This window comes from Nerophis lumbriciformis, linkage group LG06 (assembly GCF_033978685.3).
Source record: "Nerophis lumbriciformis linkage group LG06, RoL_Nlum_v2.1, whole genome shotgun sequence".
NCBI classification, from domain to species: Eukaryota; Metazoa; Chordata; class Actinopteri; order Syngnathiformes; family Syngnathidae; genus Nerophis; species Nerophis lumbriciformis.
Genome location: NC_084553.2, coordinates 54,228,550 through 54,241,019, shown reverse-complemented (window position 1 = coordinate 54,241,019; position 12,470 = coordinate 54,228,550). Strand labels below are relative to the sequence as shown.

General features: G+C 40.6%; 1 protein-coding gene across 1 annotated transcript in view; it reads right to left on the bottom strand.

Annotated features, from left to right (window-relative positions):
- tox3 (TOX high mobility group box family member 3) overlaps positions 1-12,470 on the bottom strand; it is a 217,463-nt gene that overhangs the window by 76,238 nt on the left and 128,755 nt on the right. Inside the window, exon 2 of the mRNA XM_061963556.2 lies at positions 6,659-6,727. Within this exon, the coding sequence (XP_061819540.2) occupies positions 6,659-6,727 (69 nt within the window). The remainder of the gene's footprint in view (positions 1-6,658; positions 6,728-12,470) is intronic.

Sequence of the window (12,470 nt, the reverse complement as noted above, 5' to 3'; positions counted from 1 at the left end):
TTATTCATTACATTTTGAAGCTCTCAAAAGCCAAGTTATGTTATATCCTTAAGATTTATTTATGCAAGTTTGAAGTATCAATTATCTAAACACAGTTTTGTTTGCATATTTTCAGGATGTATATATATATATATATATATATATATATATATATATATATATATATATATATATATATATATATATATATATATATATATATATGTGTATATATATATGTGTATGCATGTATGTATATGTATGTATATATATGTATATGCATGTATATATATATATATATAAATGTATGTATGTATATATATATATATATATATATATATGAAATACTTGACTTGGTGAATTCTAGCTGTCAATATACACCTCCCCTCCTAACCATGCCCCCGCCCACAACCACAACCACGCCCCAGTCCCACCCCCGAACACGCCCCCCACCCCCACCCCCCGAAATCGGAGGTCTCAAGGTTGGCAAGTATGGTTTCAATACATTCGTAATCTGTTGAATCGCTTAAACCGCTGAAATCCGAGTCTGAATCCGAGCTAATGTCGCTATAGCTTGCTGTTCTTTCCGCCATGTTTGTTTGTGTTGTCTTCACTATGTGACGTCACAGGAAAATGGACGGGTGGTTAAAATCAGGCACTTTGAAGCTTTTTTTAGGGATATTGCGTGATGGGTAAAATTTTGAAAAAAACTTCGAAAAATATAATAAGCCACTGGGAACTGATTTTTAATGGTTTTAACCATTCTGAAATTGTGATAATGTTCCCCTTTAAATGTTGTTTTGGCTTCTTAAAAACCATAATAATTATTATTTTAATTTGTAAAGTTTTTTGAGTGTTTTTTTTAATAACGAAGGCAAACTATTCCGATCGTGACATCACGCCAGTTCAAAACCGTCCGTTTATTACACTACTGTGTATTATTCCAAGTTTGGGTGTTTAAAAAAAAAAAAAAAGCAGGCCTCTTTGTTGTATGTTCCCACCCGACATGCATTTGCCACATAAACAAGCTTCTTCTGGAATGTTCCGCCACGGCGAGGTATGTTTCTCCAGCGCTCCTTGTCCTCTTCACTGCCTCTTTATCTCCCCTTCTGTCCTCCTGATCGAGGAGCAGAACCATCTGTGCCCAAACATTGGAAACAGTTGTTCCTTTTGATAAAGTGCAAATGAGCTTGGCTGGCTTCCCCCATTTTCTTTAAACTCAAGAAGCAACCCCCATTTTGCCAACCAAAGTCCTCCACACAGACCATCCCATCCCCCTTCGTCCTGAACTCTCGGGGGTCTCCATGTTGCCGTGGTCCATAATGACCCGTGCATACGGAGGACGTATCGCATTGCAGGGTTTCACGCTCAGAAACCGTAACCCTATAACTAGGATTCTAGCAACATTGGCTTTTGGTGACATCTCACGTCCTAAAAACTAGGTCTTTTATCAGGTCTTTTGTAAATGCAAACCAGGCACGTGTTCTCATATTTCCAAGATGTCAAGAGTGCGGTCAGATCACATCAACGCCACCTCTTTAGAAGTTGAGTCCTTCACAACCGGAGACGGTCAGCGGTTGTTGTCTCCGGGTCAGAAGATGAGGCGGATAAAAAAAAATAACTGAGACGGATGGGAGTAACTGGGATTCATCTGTGTGAAAAGTGCGTAGACTTTTTATAGAGATTTATTGTATTGAGCCACGTCCTTGAAGAATTGAATTACGAGGCACAAAGAAATGAAAAAAAGAGATCTAGTATTCATAGAAAGGGGGCCCAATGAAAAGGCTTCACCAGCAAATGGGAGCCTCGTGTTTAAATCACACAACCTGTCATGTTTTTTTACCATATTTGCAAAGATTTAAATCATTAAAGGGGAACATTATCACAATTTCAGAAGGGTTAAAACCATTAAAAATCAGTTCCCAGTGGCTTATTTTATTTTTCAAAGTTTTTTTCAAAATTTTACCCATCACGCAATATCCCTAAAAAAAGCTTCAAAGTGCCTGATTTTAACCATCGTTATATACACCCGTCCATTTTCCTGTGACGTCACATAGTGATGCCAACACAAACAAACATGGTGCATAGAACAGCAAGCTATAGCGACATTAGCTCGGATTCAGACTCGGATTTCAGCGGCTTAAGCGATTCAACAGATTACGCATGTATTGAAACGGATGGTTGTAGTGTGGAGGCAGGTAGCGAAAACGAAATTGAAGAAGAAACTGAAGCTATTGAGCCATATCGGTTTGAACCGTATGCAAGCGAAACCGGCGAAAACGACACGACAGCCAGCGACACGGGAGAAAGCGAGGACAAATTCGGCGATCGTCTTCTAACCAACGATTGGTATGTGTTTGTTTGGCATTAAAGGAAACTAACAACTATGAACTAGGTTTACAGCATATGAAATACATTTGGCAACAACATGCACTTTGAGAGTGCAGACTGCCCAATTTTCATCAATTAATATATTCTGTAGACATACCCTCATGTCAGCAGGCTAGGGAAGCCTGGGGTCGATATTCTTCTCTTGATCATCTTTGGTGGCATAAGGGACCAAGAGCCAAGACATCCAGGGGGTATAGCTCGCTCGTCTGCGGGAACCAACTGCCGCCATTGCTTGCCGTGCTACCGAGGTCCTTTGTCCCTGAATTGCTCACACACTCCAGCAGATTCAATGGGGGTCTGGCGGCAGATTTCTTTGACTTTATCGTTGGAAATGCATCTGCTTTGAGTGTCGCAGGATATCCACACATTCTTGCCATCTCTGTCGTAGCATAGCTTTCGTCGGTAAAGTGTGCGGAACAAACGTCCAATTTCTTGCCACTTTCGCATCTTTGGGCCACTGGTGCAACTTGAATCCGTCCCTGTTCGTGTTGTTACACCCTCCGACAACACACCGACGAGGCATGATGTCTCCAAGGTACGGAAAACAGTCGAAAAAACGGAAAATAACAGAGCTGATTTGACTCGGTGTTTGAGAAAATGGCGGATTGCTTCTCGATGTGACGTCACGTTGTGACGTCATCGCTCCGAGAGCGAATACTAGAAAGGAGTTTATTTCGCCAAAATTCACCTACTTAGAGTTCGGAAATCGGTTAAAAAAATATATGGTCTTTTTCCTGCAACATCAAGGTATATATTGACGCTTACATAGGTCTGGTGATAATGTTCCCCTTTAAGTCACACAACCTGTCATGTTTTTTTACCTTATTTGCAAAGATTTAAATCATTAAAGTTACTACAACATCTAAATATTTCTACAATGGAGCCTCTACAATTTTGGGTGTCCCGATACAACTTTTTACTTTTGATATTAGAGCCTTGACTATTACTGATACTGACAGTGATCTAATACACAGGTGTCAAGCGCCAGATGTGGCCCTCCATTTCATTGTATTTGGCCCTCGGAAGCCTGGAAATACCGTATTTTTCGGAGTATAAGTCGCACCAGAGTATAAGTCGCACCTGCCGAAAATGCATAATAAAAAAAGGAAAAAAACATATATAAGTCACACTGGAGCCAAATTATGAAAAAAAACTGCGACTTATAGTCCGAAAAATACGGTAATTAAAGTTAAAGTTAAAGTACCAATGATTGTCACACACCCTAGGTGTGGTGAAATTTGTCCTCTGCATTTGACCCATCCCCTTGTTCCACCCCCTGGGAGGTGAGGAGAGCAATGAGCAGCAGCAGTGGCTGCGCCCGGGAATCATTTTTGGTGATTTAACCCCCAATTCCTTTTATAGTCTTCGGTATGACTCGGATTGAACTCACGACCTACCGTTCTCAGGGCAGACACTCTAACCACAAGGCCACTGAGCAGGTGTATCAATAAAGTACTATAACTTTTCTTACTAAATGTATTCTTTCTTTCTATTTTGGGATTCATAAAGTGTATACTTCTTCCCATTACCCTTTTGAGATATGTTTAATTTAATTTAATTTTGATTTGATTTGATTTTTTTAATTGAATTTTCTTTTCTTTTTTTGTGAAATAATAATATTGCCATTGAGCACAAGATTGTTCACTGGAGAGATGTATGTATATCACGTACTACCGTATTTTTCGGAGTATAAGTCGCACCGGAGTATAAGTCGCACCGGAGTATAAGTCGCACCGGCCGAAAATGCATAATAAAGAAGGAAAAAAACATATATAAGTCGCACTGGAGTATAAGTCACATTTTTTGGGGAAATTTATTTGATAAAACCCAACACCAAAAATAGACATTTGAAAGGCAATTTAAAATAAATAAAGAATAGTGAACAACAGGCTGAATAAGTGTACGTTATATGAGGCATAAATAACCAACTGGTATGTTAACGTAACATATTATGGTAAGAGTCATTCAAATAACTATAACATATAGAACTTGCTATATGTTTACCAAACACATATGTCACTCCTAATCGCTAAATCCGATGAAATCTTATACGTCTAGTCTCTCACGTGAATGAGCTAAATAATATTATTTGATATTTTACGGTTATGTGTGAATGATTTCACACATAAGTCGCTCCTGAGAATAAGTCGCACCTCCGGCCAAACTATGAAAAAAACTGCGACTTATAGTCCGAAAAATACGGTACATGTATGATGTGGAGCTGACTATGACATACTCAATAAACAATAAACTGATTAAAAAATATATATGTACTCCATGTAATCGCAATTTATGTTAACTTATATATTGTCTAATTATGCAAAAATATATTATCAAACATTCAAACCATTTTTTGCAAATAGAAATAAGTACTAATAATAATGATTTCAAAGCAAGTGATGCATCAAATTGTGCAATGTAAAAGTAGCAATAGATTTCATGGTAACATTTTGAAATTTACTGTGGTTTTTACAGCATTTTTTCAGTTCGGTGAGCATCACGACTCAACAACTATTATTTGCTTTTGTATGTTTTTTTGTGATTCCATCACAGAACTGTATCAGTTATGGTAAAAAAATTAATATTTGAGGTCCATTAACTTGAAAGCAGAATGGAAGGCAATAAACATGTATTTCTTCAGGCTGTTCTGCATAATTGAGGTAAGTTTACCAAAAAACTGACAGTAATATTAAAAATGTATACTAAAGATTTAACTGTCAAATGCAAGGGAGTTTGGATGCTCGGAGTGGCTAACTCCCTTTTACACTTGCATGATAGTTATTAGAGATGCGCGGATAGGCAATTTATTTCATCCGCAACCGCGTCAGAAAGTCGTCAACCATCCGCCATCCACCCGATGTAACGTTTGATCAGAACTGCACCCGCCCGCCATCCGCCCGTTGTTATATATCTAATATTAATTTAAAAAAAAAAAAAAGGGTGAAAACTACGCGAATTGCACCTTGTGCAGACAAGATTTTTCGATCGGACACGGAGGAATTAGCGATGTAAAAGACCACGTTGGGACAAAAAAACACAAGTCTAATGCCGTTGCTAGCGATACAAGTGGAAAACTTTCAACGTTTTTCATCGCCCAAACAGATTCTTTGGATGTGATAAATGCCGAAGTTTTATTTACGGAGGCAATAATTGAGCATGGACTTCCAATCGCACTGGCTGATCACACGGGACAGTTAATAATGTAATGCAACCTTTAAAAATCATTACGCGGTGATCGCGATCCCAAAAATAAACTTTTCTTGCATGATAATGTCCAGAAAAATTTGCTTTATATTACTATAGAGTCCTTTTAACGAATGAGTTTGATGGTTTATCACAAACCTTAAATGAAATTCCATGGCCACCGTCCTGCTCTCTATATCAACCAGGGTGAGCCCCACCCCTTTCGTGAGCGCACTGCGAAAGCGGACGAGGCGGGGTGTCGGTGCGGTGGGCGCGGTAGTGACCCTGGACGTGCGTCGGGCCCTTCTCGCGGATCGCCTCAGCTACGGCTCCCGGTGGGGCCCTCTCGGGGGAAGGGGCCTCGGTCCCGGACCCCGGCGAGGCGTCCCTTCTCCGCTCCGTAAAAGTGTCCATCTCTTTTCTTTTTTTTTCTTCTGTTGTGGCATATGCAGCAGGTGCCTGCTCGTTTTTCGTATGTGGGTAACAACATTTAACTATGTATATATATTTCCGAATTGGTTTAACTGCCACCCGCAAAAAAAATAAAAAAATAAAAAAAATATCTAATTAATCCGCCCGACCCGACCCGCGAGCGGATAAAATCTTATTGTTTTTAATTTCATCCGCCCGATCCGCGGATAATCCGCGGACTCCGCGGTTGTGTCCGCAAACCGCGCATCTCTAATAGTTATGCATGCGAAAAGGCACCACCAAGGTCACATGCGTCAAAGTCAATTTATGTTTTTACTGCACAGAAGCTCACTTTTTTTGGACACTTGTGTAACAGTTAAAAGGCTTAAAATTACTTGAAAAGGTATATTTAATCAAATAGGAACAACATTGTATCAGCACTTGTGGCTGTAAGCAACCTCCTGATGTATATATTTTGTGTAAACCATCTCGACAAGAAGGCAGTAGCTGCATTTGAAGTATCAACAGCTTTGTCTACCTCTGTATGCGTTTTAAAATATTGTGTGAAAGTCAAGCGTGTGCATTTGTTGTATTGTTGTTTACAATTAAGTCATCAGTTCTTTTAATGCACTCCAAATCATTATGTACAGTGAACTGTGATCGTTGAGAGGTTAAATAGAAACGCCATACTTACATCACCAGCATTCAGCAGGGTGCCGCTAGCTTCCGACATGTTCATGTAGTTGTTGTTGTTGTTTTGGAACTGGAAAAAAAAGAACAGACAAAACACAATCAGCAGTGGCATTAAACTGTGTAAAAAGTTTGAAGATGTATTTTTCCTGACATTTAAATATGTCAATGATTGTCATAAATGGTCATTTTTAATAAATACTGTATAGCTGTGAAAGGTTGCCTGAATCAAATTACGCGTCCAAGAACAGCTTCAATGAGTTTGCTAAGTGTAAAATTGAGCTGCATTTTTAAATGAAAGAAACTGCTGTTCTATATGTGTCCACTGGATGTCACAATAACAATTCTGTTAGGCAAGCAAAAAGTTTATACCGGGGTGAACAAGTATACCAAGCAAGAGGTATGCGATAAAGCGGGGCAGTGACTCCTCCCCCTCGACAACAATTGACAACCTCACTTAAAGGCCTACTGAAACCCACTACTACCGACCACGCAGTCTGATAGTTTATATATCAATGATGAAATCTTAACATTGCAACACATGCCAATTTAGCTTACTAAAGTGCAATTTTAAATTCCGCGCAAAGTATCCTGCTGAAAACATCTCGGTATGATGACGCCTGCGTGTGACGTCACGGATTGTAGAGGACATTTTGGGACAGCATGGTAGCCAGCTATTAAGTCGTCTGTTTTCATCGCAAAATTCCACAGTATTCTGGACATCTGTGTTGGTGAATCTTTTGCAATTTGTTCAATGAACAATGGAGACAGCAAAGAAGAAAGCTGTAGGTGGGAAGCTGTGTATTGCGGAAGGTGTTGTGCCGGATAACGCACCCCCGCCGTAGAATGCACCCCCTGACTGTTGTGCCGGATAACACAGCCGGTGTTTCATTGTTTACATTCCCGAAAGATGACAGTCAAGCTTTACCATTGGCCTGTGGAGAACTGGGACAACAGAGACTCTTACCAGGAGGACTTTGAGTTGGATACGCAGACGCGGTACCGTGAGTACGCATGCAGCTGTGGCATCCAAAAATTTGATCGCTTGCCCGTACGTGCGTGCCGCTATGTGCATGTCACGTACGTAACTTTTGGGGATTTTGGAGAAATATATGTGCTGTATGAACTTTGGGGAGGTGAACGGTACTTTGGGCTGTGGGATTGAGTGTGTTGTGCAGGTGTTTGAGTTGTATTGGCGGGTTATATGGACGGGAGGGGGGAGGTGTTTGTTATGCGGGATTAATTTGTGGCATTTTAAATATAAGCCTGGTTGTGTTGTGGCTAATAGAGTATATATATATATGTCTTGTGTTTATTTACTGTTTTAGTCATTCCCAACTGAATATCAGGTCCCACCCGCCTCTCACAGCATATTCCCTATCTGAATCGCTCCCACTGCCCTCTAGTCCTTCACTCTCACTTTCCTCATCCACGAATCTTTCATCCTTGCTCAAATTAATGGGGAAATCGTCGCTTTCTCGGCCCGAATCGCTCTCGCTGCTGGTGGCCATGATTGTAAACAATGTGCAGATGTGAGGAGCTCCACAACCTGTGACGTCACGCGCATATCGTCTGCTACTTCCGGTACAGGCAAGGCTTTTTTTATCAGCGACCAAAAGTTGCGAACTTTATCGTCGATGTTCTCTACTAAATCTTTTCAGCAAAAATATGGCAATATCGCGAAATGATCAAGTATGACACATAGAATGGACCTGCTATCCCCGTTTAAATAAGAAAATCGCATTTCAGTAGGCCTTTAATAATCTGGTTCCTACAATATACTGTATATCAATTAGGGGTGTAACGGTACGTGTATTTGTATTGAAACGTTTCGGTACGGGGGTTTCGGTTCAGTTCGGAGGTGGACCGAACGAGTTTCCACACGGACATATTAAGTAGCGTACCGCACGTTGTGTAAACGATGCACACCGAGGCACAACACACGGCATGATAGCAGCGACCGGGCTAGGACAACATGTAAAAAGCCAGAGCTGGAAGACCCTCCCGCCTCGTTATGATCTCCTGTTTGGGAACACATTGGCTGCGCGATACAACAATGGGGGACGGAGGTTTGCCGACATTGTCACGTCAAACATGCTAACCCATTTGAAGCGTCACCACCGCATTCAAGCAGCCTCTCCTCGGCGAGTCAGGCAGGGCTAAAGCAATAACAAATGTTTTATAGCAGCAGATTTAAGTCCATATTGCATTAAAAACTACATTTTGACCCACTTCTATGGTGGAAGAACAGTGAGCCAATATATCCTCTTACTGCCAAGTTAGCCAGGCTAGCAACTTGATGCAGTTTAATGTTGATTAACGTTAAACAAGTAGAAAAACGTATTGGGGTGTTACCATTTAGTGGTCAATTGTACGGAATATGTACTGTACTGTACAATCTACTAATAAAAGTCTCAATCAATCAATCAATCAAAAAAAGCACTTTATATGTAGAAAGGTTTTGTTAAGAAACCATTCTGAGCCGTATCTTATTTAGTTTTTATTTTATATATGTTGACCACATTAGCCCTGGCAATGGACCCTGTGTGTATGTGTATGTTATGCCATTGTTTACAAATTTGGTAAATAAATAACCAAAAAAATTTATATTTTGTTGTTTTCTTACTGTACCGAAAATTAACTGAACCGTGACCTCTAAACCGAGGTACGTACCGAACCGTAATTGTTGTGTACCGTTACACCCCTAATATCAATACAGTCTGCAAGGGATACAGTCCGTTAAACCAGTGTTTTTCAACCACTGTGCCGCGGCACACTAGTGTGCCGTGAGATACAGTCTGGTGTGCCGCGGGAGATGATCTAATTTCATATATTTGGATTGAAAACAGTTTTTGCAAACCAGTAATTATAGTCTGCAAATGATGTGTTGTTGTTGAGTGTCTAGAGAGTAATACTCTTCCATTCCAGTAGGTGGCAGCGAGTAGCTAATTGCTTTGTATATACAGGTAAAAAGGTGTCTTATGCTTAAACCATGTCACGACTGGGACTGTGGCGTGGTTTGTTCTCCCGAGGTGCAAGTGATTTGGACCAGACATGGCGTGAAGGTGAATACATGATTTATTTTAACACTATATATCAAAAAGGAACAAACGAAAAGCGCGCACAATGGCGGAGGTACAAAACTAGACTATTAAAAACAAAAATTGCGCATAGGCAGAAACTGTGAACAATTAAACAAAAACACTAACTGTGGCATTAATAAACAAAAAAAACTTACTTGGCATGGACTATGAAGTGCGTAGAGGTAAGAGTGTGACAGGGGTATGAATCCGGTTGTCGCCAGAAAGACAAACTGAAAACAATGAACTTAAATACTACAGACATGATTAACGAAAACAGGTGCCTGACTCAAAACGTGAAACAGGTGCGTGACGTGACAGGTGAAAACTAATGGTTGCTATGGTGACAAACAAACAAAAGTGCACAAAAAGTCCAAAAACAAAACCGAACATGACTAAAACAAAACATGATCACACAGACATGGCAAACCAAAAATAAACAAAAGGTGAGTGCCCTTACGAAAAGGCATTGAAGCTTAGGGAAGGCTATGCGGAACGAAAGTAAAACTGAATTGGCTACAAAGTAAACAAAAACAGAATGCTGGACGACAGCAAAAACTTACTGTGGAGCAAAGACGGCGTCCACAATGTACATCCGAACATGACATGACAATCAACGATGTCCCCACAAAGAAGGATAAAATCAACTGAAATATTGTGGATTGCTAAAACAAAGTAAATGCATGAAATATAAGACATGAAACTGCTATAGGAAAATACCAACAAAAGAGAAAAAGCCACCAAAGACAAAAAAAAACCTCTAAAACACTACACACAGGAAAACAGCAAAAAAGTCCAAATTAGTCAGGGCGTGATGTGACAGGTGGTCACAATACACCTACTTTGAGACAAGAGCTATATTGATGCATGCTTGGTTATGGTTTGAAGTCATACCCAACAATTGCGACAACGACTTTTTACTGTCAACTGAGTTTATGAAAAAAAAAAAAAAAAAGATTTCTGCTGGTGGTGTGCCTCCGGATTTTTTCAACGCAAAAAAATGTGCCTTTTCTCAAAAAAGGTTGAAAAACGCTGCGTTAAGCACACATGATTGCTGCTGGTCCACTAATAGTACTAACCTTTAACAGTTCATTTTACTCATTTCCATTAATTACTAGTTTCTATGTAACTGTTTTTACTTTGTTCTAATTTCTTTTTTGTTCAAGAAAATGTTTTTTTTATTTATCTATTTATTTAATATAACTCATTTGTATACTCTAGCCTTTAAATAGCCCCCCTGTTAGACCAGTTGATCTGCCGTTTCTTTTCTTTTCTCCTCTGCTCCCCTTTTCCTTGAGGGGGGGGGGGGGGGGCACAGGTCCGGTGGCAATGGATGAAGTGCTGGCTGTCCAGAGTCGGGACCCGGGGTGGACCGCTCGCCTGTGCATCGGCTGGGAACATCTCTACGCTGCTGACCCGTCTCCGCTCGGGATGGTGTCCTGCTGTCCCCACTATGGACTGGACTCTTACTATTATGTTGGATCCACTATGGACTGGACTCTTACTATTATGTTGGATCCACTATGGACTGGACTCTCACAATATTATGTCAGACCCACTCGACATCCATTGCTTTCGGTCTCCCCTAGAGGGGGGGGGGGTTACCCACATATGCGGTCCTCTCCAAGGTTTCTCATAGTCATTCACATCGACGTCCCACTGGGGTGAGTTTTTCCTTGCCCGTATGTGGGCTTTGTACCGAGGATGTCGTTGTGGCTTGTGCAGCCCTTTGAGACACTTGTGATTTAGGGCTATATAAATAAAGATTGATTGATTGATTGATTGATTGATTTTTAAATGCAGTAATTAAATTTGTAGTGCATGTAAACAAAGTGTGTGTGTGGGGCGGCAACATTGGGTTTAGGGTGGGCTGGGTTTTTTGGCCCTTTGGGATTTCGTGCATGGGGGGCCAGAATGAGGTGCTGCACCCCCTGCTCAAAAGCACTCGCCGCTGAATGTTTACACACTGGCTTGACCTCGGCTTCAGTGCTCTCACGCTGCCACTTTGGCTGTGATTGTGGGGAGGCCCGTGCTGAATCAGCTGATTTCCATGTTTGCATCACAAAAAGGTAAAAAGTATCAAAAAGCAGAATACTTTTTCACCTCAAAACTTGTTGCAGTGTTCTAATTTTATTTCCAGAATATGTGGTAGTTCAATAAAAAGCCAGTGTTTGGGCCGAAAATTGGACACCCCTTCTATAATAGCTCTATGATATGCTGAGGGTATGAGACCAGCATATGTTATTAATACTTGCATAAAATAATGCAAAAAACTTTGAAAGTTGTTAAAAGTCACTGAATCAACAGTTTCCTTTATAGTTACCAAGTTATATAAAGGTGAACATTTTCCAATCTACAGTACCCATCCGCTTTACTTTGATGCTTCAGACACATTTGAGCAAAAGTCCAGACCTTCACAGTTCAGCAACCCTTTTTATGACAGTTCATCTCCTCAATAGAATTCAATTTGTCAGTGTACAGCTTGTGTAGAAGTAAAAATGTACTATCCAAGGAATAGCGGGGGGGGGAGAATGCTGCGCTTCAGAATGTCACGGTACATGTTGGATTTCATATTTTACTCAATGAACCGTAGCTCCCCATAGAGGGGGCAGCACTTATGCATGCAGGACCATGATATTACCACCAAGACGTAGGGCAAAAGATCATCTTGCTTGTATTGCCAGCGATTGAGACAATGGCTAAGTGTTGAGCACCAAATTCGAGGCCGACGGAATT